The sequence below is a fragment of the Bombus huntii genome, chromosome 6, assembly GCF_024542735.1.
Source record: "Bombus huntii isolate Logan2020A chromosome 6, iyBomHunt1.1, whole genome shotgun sequence".
In the NCBI taxonomy this organism is placed as follows: Eukaryota; Metazoa; Arthropoda; class Insecta; order Hymenoptera; family Apidae; genus Bombus; species Bombus huntii.
In genome coordinates this window covers 6,680,566-6,700,197 of record NC_066243.1, presented here as the reverse complement: position 1 = coordinate 6,700,197, position 19,632 = coordinate 6,680,566, and the positions used below count along the sequence as shown (strand labels likewise).

General features: G+C 27.9%; 2 protein-coding genes across 18 annotated transcripts in view; both read right to left on the bottom strand.

Annotated features, from left to right (window-relative positions):
- LOC126866563 (serine/threonine-protein kinase mig-15) overlaps positions 1-7,529 on the bottom strand; it is an 81,944-nt gene extending 74,415 nt beyond the window's left edge. For 6 of the 14 annotated variants that reach the window (XM_050620303.1, XM_050620305.1, XM_050620306.1 and 3 more), the window contains exons 1-2: positions 6,743-7,527; positions 5,799-5,864 (exon numbers count right to left, since the gene is read on the bottom strand). In XM_050620303.1, coding sequence (XP_050476260.1) covers positions 5,799-5,864; positions 6,743-6,808 — 132 coding nt within the window. In that variant the 5' untranslated portion in view covers positions 6,809-7,527. Of the gene's footprint in view, positions 1-5,798; positions 5,865-6,742 lie in introns of all 14 variants that reach the window. The other 8 variants (XM_050620316.1, XM_050620314.1, XM_050620315.1 and 5 more) reach the window with 5 other exon arrangements.
- Positions 7,530-7,969: 440 nt separating this feature from the next.
- On the bottom strand, positions 7,970-19,326 carry LOC126866562 (PHD finger protein 20). 4 transcript variants are annotated; one of them, XM_050620301.1, is made up of 16 exons: positions 18,783-18,931; positions 15,959-16,178; positions 14,173-14,689; positions 13,942-14,076; positions 13,766-13,792; positions 12,917-13,017; positions 12,710-12,795; positions 11,792-12,194; positions 11,277-11,681; positions 10,299-11,027; positions 10,092-10,220; positions 9,866-9,946; positions 9,214-9,637; positions 8,740-9,140; positions 8,419-8,658; positions 7,970-8,353 (listed from the first exon to the last, which is right to left on the bottom strand). In XM_050620301.1, exons 3-16 carry the CDS (start codon positions 14,676-14,678, stop codon positions 8,226-8,228), a joined length of 3,795 nt encoding a protein of 1,264 aa, XP_050476258.1. In that variant the 5' UTR covers positions 14,679-14,689; positions 15,959-16,178; positions 18,783-18,931; the 3' UTR covers positions 7,970-8,225. The 4 variants fall into 4 exon arrangements, with proteins under 4 accessions (XP_050476258.1, XP_050476254.1, XP_050476256.1 ...); XM_050620297.1 differs by lacking the exon at positions 15,959-16,178 and having other exon boundaries at positions 18,783-19,326; XM_050620299.1 differs by lacking the exons at positions 9,866-9,946; positions 15,959-16,178 and having other exon boundaries at positions 18,783-19,326.
- Between the last annotated feature and the right edge of the window lie 306 nt (positions 19,327-19,632).

Genomic DNA, 19,632 nt, shown 5'->3' with positions numbered 1-19,632 from the left:
TAACACTAGAAAAACATATTTCTATCATAATGTTCAAAATATAATAAAAATATCAACGTTTTGTTTGAATTTGTATATGATCAAGGTGGTATATATAATTTACTTAACGCACTTGATTTAAGTGACGATCAGGCAATCGCTCATGCGTCATTCATGTTTTCGTAGTCATCGACGCCTGGTTCATAGCCTCCTGCATCCAATGATCATCGACAACTGGCCGATAGCACATAACGGTATTAAATAGAGTTTTTTCTAAATAGGATTCTCCTAAGTAATGAATCTCCAGATTGAGATTGGTTGACTGAGTCTTTTGATCGAAACTACGCTAAAACTCCTAGTAAATCTTAGCTGCCTAATTAAAACTACCTTAAACTAATAGAATTTGATTATTCTAAGTCTCTGATTAAAACATAACTTAACCTTTATTCAATTCTTATATCTTCTAATCAAAATTTGCAATAAATCAAACTACAGAGGCTCTTGAAAGTATTCGCACATTTGCCATCACATCTCATGAACATATTATGTTTGTTATATTAGACGTTTTGAAATTTCATTAGCTCTGTAATGGCATGCAACTCTTATGATTGTATTGATGAAGTTATAAACAATTCCAAAAATATATACAGAAGTTATAAGATATTTAGCACACATATACAAATACTTTACAGAGATCACGAAAGTATTTAAACAGGCAGTCACAATGTTAATACGTCTCAATATTCAGTGGAAACATCTTTAACACGTATTATATTCATACCATGTACTAATTTTTTCCTAAATATAAGTTTGGAGTAAATATCTTGTAACTTCTACATTTATTTTCAGATTAAATTCAAATCTCGCCAATATAATCATGGCAATTGCGTCCTATAATAGGGTTAATGAAATTTCATGTTTTATGTAACATGCATAATATGCACATACAACATAAAAGTTTTATATGGTAAATAAATAAATACTCTTGCGAGTCACTATACGTGTTATAAGTCATGACTAATAATTGAACTAGATCCCATGATTGTTTGATATTATACCCGCCTATGCTTCAGATGGGGTGAAGCGATTCCAACAATACTTAATGTAGTACTTGTGACTATTCTGAAAAGTTTTCTCCTGGTTTCGAAATTTTCTGTGCTTTGGTCAATTATTCTTTGCATGCTGATGCATGGCGTTTATCGAAGCTCTTCGATAATCTCTGACCAATGGCACGTTTATGTGGCTTGCCAACGAAAAGCTGACTTTCTAGGTCTAGAAACACGCAATTCTACCATCTTTCAAACTGCCAGATACCTTCTAATAGCATAACCGTAACATAAATTATATTAGCGGTGAACGCATAAGACATTACAACACACGTTAAAGACACGTTACGCCTTATAATGGCATGTGTGTTTGAATAAAGTAGAGAATAACGTCGGAGTTATTATAAATTTTTATTTTCAAGATATCCGTATTTAATGATCGCAACTTTAGCATTGCTTACTTTCCGTCGAAAAAGGCAAGTCGTTAGTACATACTTAAAAATAAATATGGATTTTCGATAGAATCGTTAAAGATAGGTTTCCTTCTTGCTTATTGAAAGATATTGAAAACTACCGTTGAAATGTATAAATTGATGAAAAATATCTTGGGTTTATGTAAAAAATATAGTTACGTTTTCAAACATGGTACTGTATAAATTACTTTATGAAATATTAATGGACTTGAATGTGAAGTTAAAAACTTTGAATTTTTCATATCACTTTTATTCATTCATGATTTTTACATATATATATGTAATAACTTAAATATATATATATATATTTAAATTATTATTGTTTATTAAATTTCCAATATAACTTCGATTAATATTTTCAAATACTGACACTGTATTTTTGAAATCATTTATTGAGAGACAAATCCTTCGTTGAAACACAGTTTTAATATAGCGTCTTCTAAATTTTACTTGTGTATCTCAAATTAAATCATTTATTTAATAGATGGATACTTAACGAATTATGAACAATAAAATAATAATGAATATTATTTTCCCACAAAATATGTAAAACTATAGTAACGGGATTTATTAATAATTCCGATGAGATTAAAATAAATTTAATCCTTTACAATTCTGGAAACAGATAACTGACATCACTTGCAAACTAAACTACGTATAAAGGTACATTTCAAAGCAGCATTCATCAATTTTATTGAAATTTATATGGGAAATACATAGTTCTTAGAAAACTGTACCGCGCGTATATTTATTGGCAATCATCCAATTATCAATGAAATGAAAATAGTTTTCGAATCTTGAAAGCTGCATGTGTGTTTTTTAATTGCATGTTATTGAAAACAAATCAGACACAAAGTTTAAAGAAAAGAGTTATTTATTTAAAATATATATTTAAAAATTTGAATATGTCTAATCATTTTTCTTGTTTCTCATTTCCAGTTAAATTTATATAAATACATGAACTATAGACCAAAAAAGAAAATCTGTTTTTAAAATTGTTTGTCCTCTTACATTAGAATTATGTTTGCTTATCTTTCGAATTGTAACTACATACCAGAAATGATCGAAATACGTGGAATAAAATGTCAAAATATACAATTGCCAAAATTCATAATTTTGTTTTTATTACTGGTTCTAAACTTATCCCATTTCTCGGCATTTCTCACCATTTCTTACATATATACATAATCTACTACCTGTAATTAATATTTAAATATGTTATCTCGTTAACGTAGTATTTGTACTGTTTCAACTATAAAGTGTATATAAAACAAAATAGTTGGAAAAATCTTCAAAATATAAACATCATACATATTGAATGAGAGCTCTGTTTTTAAAGTTCCAAGTTTACATATTCACTTTCACTTTCACTCGGAATACGAAATAATGTCATATTACAATTTTATTATGTAAATATTCAACAAAAAGTCAGTGTCACATTTCGAGATCTTTATAAATTCAATAATTTGTTCTTGTTCAAATGTATTTTAATCGAAAATCTTGACACACTCCGGAGTACCCTATACACAAGGCTCTCAATAACACTTTACACGTTTTTTTTCTTTTTAACGCAATTAGAGACTCGGGCTCCTTATAACATTTAATGGATAGTATTCTAAAATGACTAGAAGAAAATTGAGTGTTAACGAGAAACGTATATCGTAAAATTAATAGTATGGTGACGAATTTTATATTGACTCAAAACATTTCCTGTGATGTACCTACATAGAAAGTGATAACGGTTATTCTGAAAATATTTATGATAGTAATTCCGAGAGTGACATAGTTCCAATAAAAAGACGAGTGACGTAATTAATAATTTCTGGCGATAATGAATAGAAGAAACTGATGAGAATGAGAATACTGGTATAAATGTCACGCCTAAAGGATAGCATCGATAAAAAATTAATTACGCGATGGAGACAAAAATTATTGGATCTAAAATTTCTGTTCATTGCAACAAACTAATTACTTTCGTGATACATGTCCTCGAACACTAGAGCATCGGATCGGAGAATGTTTTGAGAGATACTATACCATGATGGAATAGTATAGAATATGATTTTTATATCAAATGAAACCATGTTATTATTTCACATATGTGTGTGAAGTCGAAAAGAACAATAAATTTTGTTTATTATTTGTCTTCCATTATGTTATTACTATTTATTCATTGAAAATTAATTTCGACCATATATAGCATATATACCACCTATATATAGCATATACACAGGTGCTATATATAGCATATATAGCACCTGTGTATAAACTAACAATGACCGTTAGGGGTTTTAAAAGATGTCTTGCAGCTTGTAGTTCCCAAAATATTCTAAAAAATATAATCTCAATTCTCATCTTTTCTTCAAATATATTTCGCAAGAACTACTTTTTCTATCCCAATAAGGATGCATATAAATTAAAATGAACGTTAAAATTTGGTATATAAAAAATATAGAAAAAAAGAGATCGCTCTTTTTAAACCAAAAAATAATATTTGAAGTCATGAGATTATATAACTGAATAACTGACATACGTACATTAAAATAGTACATTAACAAAAAGATAGTCAGTCGAGAAAGTGAGGAACTAAATTAAATACAAAAATAAAAGAGGAAGGCGAAGGGGATGAATCCAGATAAGAAAAATATTAAACAATTTTATTAAAATGACTATAAATTCAAAAGTGCACACACTTGCACTAAAATGCTGAATAAATGATCTGACATAATTTAAATCTGTAATTTCCATTTTAATGACAGTCAATAGTCATAGAAGATAAATCTTATATTACTGTATGTATATACTATTCTTTATTATTTCAATTCTTATTTAAGTTACAAGTTGATCTAACGTAACATACATTTTATCGAAAAAGAGAGAAAGTGAGGAGAAAGAAAATACTAGCGTTATAAAATATTACAATACTCTACCGATAACATTAAAATATGTGACACAGCTATCACTTCTCCTGATTAATTTCTTATACAAATTTTTTCAAAAATTCTTTGACTGTGAAAGATATAAGCAATTGAGGAATCAGAACAAATTGACAACACAGCGTTTAATCGTTTGTACTCATGCGCACGGCTGTTTCATTCGTTCTATGTCGTCATCAATAGTAGGTCATCGCACTCTTCCTCATTCCCCTCTTACTCTTTATTATCATACACATACAAAAGTAAGAATCATAATAATGTCTCTGAGCAACATAACAATGTACAAATTAATGTTTAACCAATATGCAAATAAAAATTAGGCACATCATGTCACATCCAATGTACTCAGCATATTATAACAACCTCTGATAGTACGAAAACTATACACACTGTAAAAAGCATAAATTAATGTATGATATAATTTACACTATACAAAAAATATACACGTAAAACAACATTAATAATGCTAGAGCCTGCCTTGTTCTTTATACCTTAACATCGTATGATGCATCTTTTGCATTCTTCCGATTGAAATTTACGTTTTCTTATACACATATTTTTCTTCCAAAATTGAAGATAATTCGCGAGAAATTCTCTTTCGAAATGAATGGTTATTTTCTTTGATTTTGTGATTTAAGTCAGCTAAATCATTATTTATTTTTATGCTTAAGTTAATATAAATCTATATGTAAATATCTGTACATGAATCTTTACATATGTGTGTATGGATCTTAAGAAAATATCAAGTAGTCATAAAAATATCATTTTGTATTAACCTATAATTCATTACCACTAATTTTGATACATATTATATAAAAATTTTAAAAGTCATAGATGCATTTATCTCTTGTACAATCAAGCTTTAAAGTTTTTTTATTTCATAATATATGTATTATATATGTATTTATTTCATAAAATCACATATATATAAAAAGATATATAACATAGTAATGTGTATAAAAATAAAGTAATTAAAAGTTATAGCTAGATGTAATGTAAATAAGGGAAAAAATTAAGAAAGTCAGAGATTTAACTATTCTTCAAAACTCATAAGTTACCTAATACTGTATACTACTTGTATACGTACATTTAACTATTCTGACAAACTATAGTTATTCTTTGAATAATAAAAATCTAAAATCATAACTTTCAGTACCATAAATTACTAAAGGCAATTATCATTTCAAAGAACAGTACCAGATCTTTGACATATAAACTACTATTATTATGTAATCTAACATTTTAAAATATATTGAATTCTTGATCAAGATTCTATACAAATTTTCTATTATTCATTCATATTATTCATAAGAAAGAGACAAATCTAAAACTTTACTATGTATGAACTTGTAATATATACTTACTTTATAAACTTGGCCATATGTTCCATTACCAACAACTTCGATTAACTCGAAAATACCTGCTGGTTCCTATAACACACATACACACATATAAGTATATATACATGCATATACAATTTAAGTATAAATTATATTTGTATATCGTGTTTTTTGTACAATGTATATATACAATACACTGCATGATGTATATTATGTATAAAATAATATTTGAATCAACAATTTTCAATCAGTTATTTTCATATACTAAAATACTGTTAAATATTTTATAGGTCCTTAAGAAATAGATGTATCACAATACTTAAATCTTTAATATTCAAATAATATGAACTGTTAATATTTGTTTAATAGGTACATATATACACATCTGCATAGTGTATGCATGTATGCACTATATTTAGTTCACATTCTAAAAAAAGTTACATATATTACAACTTATTAGAAATAAAAAATTCTTGCATCAATGAAAAATAATACAATAATGAAAGAGAGAAAAATGAGATAATAATAACTAACTATAATTTTATATTTACTTAATAATACTGTACGTAAAAATTGTATGTGTAATATCTGTTCACAATATTAACTGTTAATCTTAATTTTTAGATAATTTGTATAAATCAGTCCAAAACTGTAAACGCGAACAAAATACAAAAATGACTAACTAAACAACTTCGAATCTCCTTAATTTATTTTTTAAAAAGCATTTAAAAAGCAATTTTAAAGAATTGTACAGAAATTCAACAAAATTGTATTCTCTTATTTCCTTCTTTCTTCATTATGCTGTGGTGCTACCAAGAAATAATAATCATCGTTTACTCTTATGAGGTTAATTATCAATCATTGAATTCATAGAAACTACAAAAAATAGACTTCTGCGTCCATAAACAAATATCATTAAATATTAGATTATGCCTGATAAATAAAAAGCATTAAAAGTCGTAACGCACCTTCAAAGCGTTCAGATCAATGTCGTCGAGCGAACAGTTGACGCTCGGTGCCAAATTATGCGCCATCTTGATACGCCACTTGCGCTCCTTGCGAGATATCTTTTCCACTTGAGCTCAACAAATCCACCGTCTATCCCCTTTTCTGCTTCTCTCGTTATTGTTCTTATTCCTTATTGCAATTTAAACCGTATAATAATGTAGAGATATAGAAAGAAGAAAATTTCGTCTTCGCACTTACACTACACAGAACACCAGGATCACTAATAGAAAATTTTTATTAAAATAATTCACCGGTAAACTGGTTACACGAATATTTTCATGAAAATTTAACCGAACACAACCGAAAGAGAAAGGAAATACACATAGAGCAATGGCACATGGCGTATGAAAGAACTCTAACGATCAACGAAGGAACAGTTTACCAATCAGATTAGAAAACAATACACTTCCATCACGTTCTCCCCGAATTTTTCGTAAAATATAAATATCAATAATGCGTAATGGCAAGTAACGTATTACACACTCACAGCGCTAAGCGCTGGATTATCGTATCGTCATAACGGATGCGGCACAACCGAGCCGAGCCCAAACACCACGGCAGCGGCCGTTCTACGTCCTGTCGTACTGCTTGCTGCACGCCTCTATTCCCTCTCATTCCCTCCTTGGCACTCTCTTACTATCTTCATCGTTCTTATGCGTGCGCACACATGCTTTTTCTGTTCTCTCTTATTAATGTAGACAATATTTTCACCGTCTTTGTTTTTCGTGCGCTACGATTGTATACCACTATGCTTCTTGACGTCATCAGCCCAACTATGATGGCGGCAAGTACTTACTTCCCTTCCTAATTTTCCTATCATAAAATAAAATCAAAAAATCATTTCACTGATGGTTTCACTATTTCCCAATTATAATTAATAAGTATGATATATTTTAATAATATTTGTATATTTCATAAATGATTATTTCTTTTGTAAATGTATAACACCATATTTCACACAAATGGAAAATTTAAATAATTAAAAATAAAAAAGATGACCGTTTAACATTCTTTCTTTAATACAATTTTCATTAAAACCTAATATATTTTTAAATAACACTGAAACATCTTTGGAATAATAATACTTTTATGTATGTTCTTTTTGTAACACTTCCATTATGAGTAATTTATGTTATGATTATACTTATTTTTAGAAAATACAGGACTGATATAATAACAGCAATGTATTTACATACAAATAATTTTTTAATCAATTTAATTACAATTGCACATAAAACAGTGTATATTTACAATATAAAATACAGCTGTATGGTGTTCCTAACTGTAAGTCTCAATTGAGTATCCACTGAGCTGTTCAAAATTATATTCATAATAATTCTTCAACATTATAAAAAATAAGATTTTAGATTCATATTAGAATTTCTACACATACAGACTATATTCTTAGAAATCTTATTTCTAAATATTTTCTAAAAATATTATTTATATTCGACATAAAGCAGCTAATTTTCGTACGGTGTTTAAATCTCGAACAAGCATTTGAACCGTTTGTTTAGTTCGGGGCTCAACATCTAAGGTAGATGTATCTTCAGGATCCATAGCTTCTAAAGCTAAAAAAAGATTTGTATTTGACTTTCTTTCCAATCTATAAAATACGTTGACAAAATTTACCAACCACAAACTTCTGCCTCGATAAATGTTAATTTTGCATCTATATGATGCTGAAAATGTTCTATGTGTTCTAATAATCGCATTCGACATTCTCCTGGGTCAATTGGCGCTTCTGGTTGTGGTATGAAAGGTTGCAACGGTGCTGACATTTCATGTTCATTTAGTTCTTCATGCATGTGATTCGCTGATATAGTTGTCGGTGATACGTTATTCTCGTATATATCTGATTGATTGGTTAACAAATCTATATCAAAAATATTATTTTTTTGTTATAAATAAAGATATATTTTTATTTATCTCTGTTTTATTTGTTTTCTTTTTCTACCTGTATCTGTTTTCACCTCTGAAGGTAATGAGTTTGTATATTTTCCTTCTGAAGTATCATTTTTCGTAAGTGCATCGAGAAGAATATTACTTTTAGTTTGATGTATAATATCTTCCTTTTTGCCGTTAATTTTAGATTCATCTGGAGTTATATTATCTTCTTCTAATATCTTCATTAATTCTGAATCTGAGGCTATCGACTTTTCATCATGATCATCTCTTAAACTGAACTTTGCTTCCGTTTTTACTTCAGTTCGATGAAAACCTTCACTTGGAATATCTGTACATTCTTTTCCTACTTTCATAATCTCCATGATTGGTACTAGTGTAACATTTGGTTTTGGTACTTCAACTTTTTCCCAATTTTTGGCCCACAGATATAGCTTTGGATGATCTTTCTTTCTATCACACAAATTTTATTATTAATAATCATTTTCTATATTTTCCAATTTAATTATAGTTATGTAATACTTACTGAGCTACATTGATTTTTACTCTTAAACTGTGTAAAACTTGCTGAATGTGTAAAAGAGCAGCAACTAGATCATAAGAACGTTTTAACATAGCTGTTCTTTGATTAACTCGATGCTGATTTTTTGTTCGGCTAGATAATGTTGGTAGCTTCCCTTCCTTTATCCAATCTTGATCATGAAAATATTTTTTGGATAATCGTTGCCGATATGGATTCCGACAAATAAAACAAACATATTTCTCAGGTACATCCCTCTCCTTTTCTATTGCATTGCAGTGACCATGTTGCCAACACAAACAAAGGTCGCATTGAATCATTAAACCATCTTCTTCCATAAATCCACAAGTGCAATTTATTATTTCTTCCCTACGAAGCTGCTCCACTTTCACCATTTCACCATTGATCATCATCATAACTCCTTCATTCTCTACAAAAGTACAATTGCTAAGTCACCATAAATAGATAATTATCATTTATGGTTAAAGATACAATTCATGCTTAAATATATGCTTAAACTAAAAGAAACTATGAAATAAATATCAAAATATGAGAAATAAAAATACTCTATACATCGAAACATTTTATAACTCAAACCTAAGATCAATATAAATTTAACATAAAATAAAGAAAAACATTGAAAAAATAAACAATATACCTTCCCCATCATTAGTATCTTTTTTACCAATATTCCCTTTCAAAGGATCATCCTTTTCAACACGCGAATCGTTTAGTTGACCTAAAGAAAAATAAAATAATAAAGCAGTAAAATACCGTCTTTATTACATAGAAATAAACCAATGTTAATAGCAAAATTAAAAAGTAGGATTCAATATAAAATTATTCGTATTGAAAATTGCATATCAAAGTAAAAAGCAACTTACTACTTTGGCTATTTTCATCTGATTTTGAATCTGATTTTCTGCGACTATACCTATACGTGGGTGTAGTCGGTCCTGCTCCTTCTATATCCATAGTACTATCATCTAAATCACCATACTCATCCGGAAATTCTAGAATGCCCATTAAAAAATAACATTTTATATTTTTAATTTATTAGAATGATTAAATTATAATGACTAAGTTATTACCATGTCGCCTTTTACTTCTGTTTAATGCATCAGAACTATATTCTGATAATTGTCGTTTCCTTTGACCTTTTATTTTGTCGATATGAATAGCTTCATCTAAAGACTTTGATCTATCAATTCGCTGTGCTTCTGAAGACATGGCTGGTCTTACCGGAAGAAGTGTCTTAATGCCACTTTGCGTTTTTTCTTCCCTAATTTTCATATCAAATAGTGTTCCTGGTGACATTGCACACGTATCTTCCTGTTTTTGTTCAATTTCATCATCCATATCTAAACTATGACTAGAACTTGGAGACATTCTATCCATTTTAATATCGTCTGTTTGCACATCATTGGATTTTTCCATTTGGTCTACTTCATCCTCTGTTTCTACTGTTGTTGGTACAATTGCTGTTGGCGATATAGGTTGAAGAGTATTTGTTACAGAAGATGATGAAACATACAATGATTTATCTTGAATAAATTTTCTCTTCCCAAATTTATTGCACTTTTCTAACAAATTATTTGACTTTTTTGGAATAATATCTTCAACAGATTCCCCAATTGTTCTTGCATAAGCTAAATCTGCAACATTTGGCGTAGATCCCAAAAATTTCGAATATTCTGGATGATAATGTTTTATATGCATTTGTAGAAGATTTTCCTTCCTAAATGTTTTACTACACCCTTGTTTCGGACATTTATAAGCACTGTCCTCCATTTCTACTCGAAGTCCACCAATAAAAACAGCTGTCAACAAATAAACAAAGAATTATTTTTCTAACAACACATTAAACAAAGTTTATATACTACTTATTTACACACTTATTTATAAAAATATATTTAGTCTAATTTGGTTAATTAATAATACGTAATATATATAAATAATATTATCTACTAATACTTACAATAAATTACTCCTAATATAGGTAAGCATAAAAAAGTAAACTCAATAAAATATGAAAAATATAAAAATGAAACAAAGAAATGGAATCTTACCACCATCTTTAATAGATGTACTTGATGTAGATAATAATGTTGTAACTGGTGTACTTGGGGGAACAGGTAAAGAATTCTCAGTTATTGGTGTTGCCTTTGTTTTAGGCAATAAAGTCTTAATCTTTTTTGGAGTATCCACAACGATATCTTGTTTTACTTTTTGACTTTGATTTTTCTTTTTTCGATGAATGCAAAAATCAAATTTTTCTGGATCAAAGTCGAATTGCCCCTGATTTTCCATAAATGCCCTAATATCATTTTTTGATCTAAATTTTTTTCCACTTGATTTATGAAGAAATAAGACATCCCATTTTCCAGCTGATGTACCAGCTTTTCTTTGAGTAAAATGTTTTTGCCATCCAGGTGGTAATCTTCTGTCTGCAACTATTATTGATCGACGTGGTCCTTTAAGAAACAAACATATTACACGTTCATATCATTTTTACACATATACATAAATGATAATAATGTAGAATAAAAATAGTGAGTGTAAATTTCCATTTCTTTTGACATACCATCATTTCCATCCACTATATAAGATTCAGTTCCCTGAGGTTCTCCATCAATCCATTCGGGACCCACATCTTCTACTTGATCTATTTCACTCTTAGATACTTCCTTTTTACTTTTTTTAGGATAAGCTTTCATTTTAGATACATTGGTGTCAAACCCACGTAATAAATCTGTGCCTGGATCATAGCAAGGCCCAAATAAAGTTCCATCTAAATCAATTTTATTTTCCGAAAAGCATTCTACATTTTCATTAACTATAATTCCTTCCTTTTTTATTAATTTATCTGTTTCATTTTTTGAACGTCTTCTATAATGTGTATGAAATAACTCCATCACTGTATGCTTTCTTTTCTTATCTCTTCTTTCTTGCTTGCTTCCTATATATTCTTCAGTTTGACTAGTTTGCTGTTACAAATAATACAATGAAATTTCACTTTCTTCATCTTCTTTACTATTATTGAATACATACATTTTACAAGTTTTAAAACAATTTTCAAGGAAACAAAGGATAGAAAATAAATTACCTATTTTAATGTTAATTTTATTCTGTAATAATATAAATTCTTTAATTGCGAAATTTAGTTCAAAGGAAAAAAAGGAAACAATTCATGTCATATAAAATTTTTAATTTATGATAATAACATCGTATATTATTTATGTAATAACTGTTGAACTCATATATAACATATTTATAAAATTATTTTATACTTTTCTCATTGACTTTAAGGAAGTTGTGCATGATTATAAAAATATATTTTCAACAATTATCACTGTTTTTCAATGTTTGGACGAATAAAGCAAATTTAAAACTCAATTTACTGTACATTCTGTTACTAATAATGACAAGAAAATAAGTAATTATAGCTGATTGAATTTTACATTAACGATAATATAACATAACCTTACTACAAACACTGTACCTTTGTGACTGTTGTAGCGATTTTTGTCATTTTTGACGATTTAATTGTCTTTGTATATCCATCATCAAACAGTACATCATATCTATCTGTAAAAATAATCTTAAATTAAAAAAGTACCATTTCTCGAATTAGAAGGATGTCCTATCACGAAACGTCAAACTAACAATATACGTAATTCTCATACGTAGTTAAGGTTAGATCACTTACCGTTTCCTAAGACGGCATTTACTTTAGCTGGATATTTTCTACCATCAGCCCACGTAGCAAGTATCCTTTCTCCCATTGAAAAATCTTTCATTTTTGTTTCCCTAAGAGATTCAAATTTATTTATTACCATATTTGGAAAAAATATGGTTAATTATTATGACAAATAGATTCAAATGATAGATTAATTTCTTATACAAACAGTAACTTTGTTTAACAATATTTAAACACTGTGCAAAAAATAAATAAGGATCAAATGTAAATATAGATTACTTTATATTTTTAAGTCTGTATGACTGTTAATAACATTTTTTTTACTACATTCATTTGAGAAAGAAAAAGAGAGAGGGGCGGAGGGAACAAGAGAAAAGAAAAAACACTAATGCATTGTAATTATAATTCTTAAAAGTTATTGTGAACGACAGTTTATATAATGTTAAAATGTATTCTGAAAAAGAATCTGTTTTAAATATCCCAGCTTCTATGAATATGACTTATGAAATGATATCTAAATATAAAATAAGGAGCTTGAAGTATTTAAAATATGTGTATATACAACTGTGCACACACATTTTGGAAAAATAAAAATAATAAGTCCGTTTTATTAAATCACAAAAATTTCTTTTCCATTTTTTAGGTAATAGGATGATGTAGAATACCTATAGTTTAAAATTATGAAAATTATTAAAATTATAGATTTAGCTGAAAAGATAAAAGAAAAATGGAGAAAATTTATTATTGGTAACGTAAAAAATAAAATAATTTAATAACATTTCTCATCACTGCATAAAAAATACTATAGATTATACAAATTCTTTTCACCTAGCTAATAATTATACAATATCCACTTACTGAGATGGTAGATTCCAGGTTTGTTCGCTTTAAAAAAGAATAGGTCTATAAGTAATGCAGAATATAATTTATATAATAAATCAAGGCAAAAATTATTCACGTAAACATATTTTTATTTTCTGTATCTATTAATTCAAATAATTTTGTGGTAGATTCATTGGAATATCTTTACTTACTTTGATTGTGTTTGCAATACACGTAATCTTGAACTATCCATTGGTATCCATTCATCAAACCTTGAACTCCACTTGTCAAAACGTATCAATACTTCTCGTTCATCCCAATCAGTTTCAACTACTTTTGCTGAATACCTACAATATAACATCAAATAAATAAAATGCTTCATCAATATTTATTACAATAAACATAATTATATAATTGCCACTAACTGTTCTATAAATATTTACCATTTTTCATTGAAATCTTTTGCTTCCAATTTGGCTCCAGGAAAAAATTTTAGTCCACCTCGATTAAAAATTTTTGGTTTTAATTCTTCTGGTTTATCAAATATTTTTTCATCTTCGACTTCCATACTTTTCAGTTCCTCTTTAATGGCCAAATCTTTTTGTATATGTTTTATTGCTATATCAGATTCAACAATGCCTAATTGCACTGCCATAGTATTCACTTCTATTTCTGAATTTTTATTTATCTCTTGTTGCACAGTACATACATTTTCTTGTTTCACACTACAGGTCCTATATCCATTATCAAGTAATTCTGTTGAATCTAGTAAATTGAAGGAATTAACTGATGGTTCTGGTCGAGAAGAACATGTTTCTCCACAATTATTAGACTTTAATGTTTTGAGACCAGAATTCAGTGAAGAGGTAGATTGTTCTAAGTTCAGAATTTCAGAATTAATAAGATCTAAATCTTCCTGTGCATAAGAAGTTGATGATTTTACAGACATAATTACAGGATCTGCAAAAAGAATTAATATATAAGTTTAAAGTTTCAAGAGATATTTTTCAAAAACGATACTCTATTCTACAATAATTTTAAAATATTCTTAGATGATATACATTAATAAACATCTTTTATAAATAAAATATTTAAATGACACTAAAATACTTCTTATTACATATATTTGTTTATAAAATTATATGATATTACTATTAAAAACTATTTTTAATAATTTACTATCACAAAGATATATAAATATGAAACAAAATATACAGAATAATAGATAACAGTATTAGTATTAAAAACTAATGATATACTGTATGAGAAGCATAACTGAACTAATAACAACATATTTTTTCAATAGGAATCAGATCAAAACTTTCAGTCAGTTACTTAAAAACAGAAAATTGTTAAACGCTTCATTAATTTCATATTGTGATAATACATGTATCTAAAATTACAATCATGTTGAAAATCTTAACGTCTTTTTTAATTAACTATATATTTGCAATAACTATGAGATATATTTTCGATACCTCTATCTATTCTTTTTTATGAATTTCATATGAAATGCAGTAATTTGATTAAATTCTATCAAATATACTTTCATATAATGCACATAAATGCACATTTTAAAAGTTCATTAACCATACTTGCACTCAATGTTTTATATCTTCATTCATTAAGGGCGGGGTAAGGTTAATTCGTACAAAAAAAGGCATGTTTTTTCTGACGATACAGTTAAAATTTCTTTTTTAAAACCAATAGTACATTAAAGTATGACATTCGAAGAATATTCCATAAAATTTTCACGGAGAAATATTAAAAAATACGGCAATGGCAGCAATTATTCGGACGTGTCTCGGAAAAAAGTATAATTGCGGTGCCCCTCAGAACTTGGTGCTGGATCATCAGAAATCAAAAAGTTCAAGTTCATTCGTTAGGTAACAGTTTTCCCCAGGTAACGCTGCGAAGGTTTTTTCGAAATTTCAATTTTTCACTTTTTTGGAACACTTTGAAGGGAAAAACGCGATTTTGTGCGAAAATTTGCGGCTAATTTGTTATTTTAAAATAAAAATAATTAACAAATTTGAAAAAACTCTACAGCGTTACCTCGCAAATTATGTACAGAAATAGTCTTCAAAATTTCAAAAGGATCGGTGCAGTAGTTTTGAAGTAATTGGGGGCACCGACTTTGAAAACGTGAGTTGTGGGGAAAACGCTTTAAAGTTTTGAACACTAAAAAATCTAGTATAAAACGTTCATAAGCGAATTTTATCGGCTTACCTCTTCACGAGCGTAGCAATTGTTGAAAAGACTAATAAAAAATCAATTATCCTATAATATTTTTCACGATCCTTCGTAACTTGATCTTCAACGGTTATTTTTATTTTTTTAGTTGACGCGCTACTTGTTGAAGTGCCTTCGTATTTACGTTTATGCGGAGATACAATTTTTCTAGGTCGATATAATCCCGAACCAGTTGATTGTCTATCAGATCTAGTAACTTTTTTAGGCATTTTAGTAATAATTTAACACAAAACTTAATGAAAATGGAATATTTACTCCTACACTAAATTTTTTACCCTACACTGACAAAATATACAATACAGGTATAAGGAGGTTTGTACTTAAGTCGTTAAGTACTATAAATAGATCTGGGGGTAAGATTAGGTATTATATAGAGAAAAAAATTGTCTGCGAAGTAACAATAGCACGCTCGGGTCGGGTAGATAATATCATCCGACATGTATAAAAATACTCGTAACTTCGTCAATTTTACTTCAATCAACTTGAAATTTTGACGCAATATTCTTAAGATGTTATGCATTCAATTAAAAAAATGAAAAAAATGCAAAAAAAGATTTTAAAACCTTATCCCCCCCCTAAAGTTTTCATTCATCCTTCTACTACAGGTAGCCCAATCAATGTTGAATAGCTGATTGCCTTGAAGAATATTTTTCAAAAACCTAATAGATTGATACATAGTTATGTAAAAAACAAATAATTTTATCAAGCATAATGTACAAAATAATTATACTTTATAGTTTGTTATTTTTACTTGATTTAATTATAACTAGTAATAACAGTAATAACAGTAATAACAGTAGTTCTTCAACTATAATGAAAGAATCACCATTTTAATTTTTATCATCATATAAATATATATAAATAAGAGTAATATCAAAATGTTCAAAAATATTTTGTTCATGTGCAATTTTTCTATTGATAGTGATTTATATTAATAGAAGATAATATTTATAAGATGTGATCATTAGTTCAATTATGCTCTTTATTATATATAGTAAATAATACCACAATACAACATAAAACTTATTAATTATATTATTACTTATGAATAAAACAAAGGTTTTCATGATCTTTAAACCAATATAATGTTCTCTAAAATGACAAATTTTCACATAGATTTAGAAATTACAAACAACTATACAGATAGACTATAAATATGTTTATAAAAAGAAAACTTTAGGTTTACATTTATTAAATCTTTCTTTGTTCAAAGAATCATAATGTATTAAACAAAATATGAAACCATAATGTACTAAACATATTATAATACAGTATATAGACATAAATAATAAAAAGCTGTTTATTTTATATACAATTATTTAAACATGAGAAGAAATGGTAAAAAAGAATTTTCACAAAAATATTTGGACATTTTACAAATTTAAATTATAAAATTGAAATAATTATTTTTTGTATAAAGGTTTAATATTTGGTTGAATAATCCTTATGTTCAATAATGTGTTTTGTGAATGATCAATTTCAGATTTATTGCTATTGTACACTGAAGCTTGTTTTCTCTATTTACTGCATTGTAAACTGAGATTTCTTTTCTCTGTTTAGTGTATTGATTACTCATCCATGTCTAAAGTTTTGTACTACAGGTAAGTGAGAAGATTACAAGGGATAGCATAAGGACAAGAGCAGTACTGATCTCTATTATCCTCTGTCATGCTTTGTCTTATTGTCTTATTGCCATATTTGTATATGTGATACCTTTGTCCAATAATACTTATCTTTATGACTCTATTGGGTCTATCATAAATAACCAAACAGATCTGCATTCCTTTGCTTATCTATCTTCTCATCTGCACAGTACATTCTGTTTCTTATTATTAGACTGTGAATTTTCATGCATTTATAGGAAATTTAATAGTACAAAAATACACAGAATACACATAATATGGAAAAATATGGAAAATATTGAAAGTATAATACTTGTTATAATGTTTAATGAATATCTACAGTGAGATTAATCTGCTTACGATTATACTCTATAAAAATTAAAAATTTCTAACATTGTCTTTATTTCAATATAAAAATGTATCTCATATATGTAAGAAATATGTATCTTGCGCATTCTTCACTTAAAAATATGTTTTAATTACATATTCAAAAAAATAATAGGCATATCCTATAAATAAATTGCATTCTTTGTTCATAGCCGTTCTTTACCTCGTTTGTTCTAATAAAATCCTTTGTTTTAACTCAACATTGTCTAGTACATTACATTAAATTAGTTGTAATGTCCAATTGAATTACTTCTAACATTTAAATAATATTAATAACTCAAATATTCATATGAAATTTTTAACATAAATTGTCCTGTACGTGAAGGTATGTATAAGCTAGTATGTAATCTGTCTATTACATTCCACATATGACTCAGTAAACATTGTATTGATTCTAAATTAAATTACATAGCATACTACATCATTTCAATAGATAATAACTGAGTATTGTAATAACAAATAAAAATATTTCCTTCTATTCTATGCATTTATTATTTTTACAATATATATATTTATTTATTCATTTATTTTATTTATTTAATTGTATATTGAATAAAGGAAGAAATTTAGGAATAAATTAAATATATTTAATAATGTATGAAAAAAGAATGAAAGAATGAAAGAAGAATAACAAAATGAAACTGACTAAAAAAAGATATTAAGAGAAAGAAAAATAATAACTTGGACACGTGTAAATTAAAGCTTTTAGATATACAATTCTTTTATTTGGCAATATTTCACAAGAAAGTAATATTAAAATCCTAGTATAGTAAATAACAAATGATACACACCTGGATGATTGTCATAGTCTGCAAAAACCGACGGAACGCTGCCCTTACGTAGAAGTAATTTATGTCCTTTAGCAGCTTCGTAGTCGGCTCGTTTGAAGTGTCTATGACAAACAACCTGACCTGGTGAAGGTTTAAAGCTCGCTTCGAATCCACCACTAGTCAACCATCTGTTTCTTAAATTAATATCTTTTGGAAATTTATGAAGCGGTAACCCTTTAGCACGCGCATCTTGCACATCGGCCTCACAGCTACGCACGCAACATTTGCGCGCCATTCTCATTGTTCTCACAAGCGATATCCTTTTAACATGCGACGCTACACGTCGTCGCTTCATTTACGTACTACATAGCAACGTAACACAAAAGAACATTGCCCGGGATATCCGTAAAAGTAAAATTTAAACGTGAGAGAACTAGTCGTGTACCAACCACTTTGACACGCACCCTTCTAACTGAAAATATTTCAACTTACGTTCACAAAAACACTGAACTAGCTCAATTGCGTATATGATCCACTAATCGATCTGCACTTTTCGAAGAACATCGAGTATATATGCACTACTTATTAAACAAACTTATCAATATGTGGCGCCCTCTTCTATTTACATGAATATCCGCATTAATGTGAAATAATATTAATCGGTTAAAAGTTTGAACTCTTATATTTATTTAAAATAAAATACCCTGTCTCTAAGAAATTTCAAATAAGTTTTATCGTTATTAAAATCATTGGAATATTAATACTAGATAAAAAGGTTGTTTTAATAAAGTATGTTAATACCTCCACCATCATATTTCTATGAAAATTTTATATTATAATAATATGAAAAATAATAATAATAATATAATGA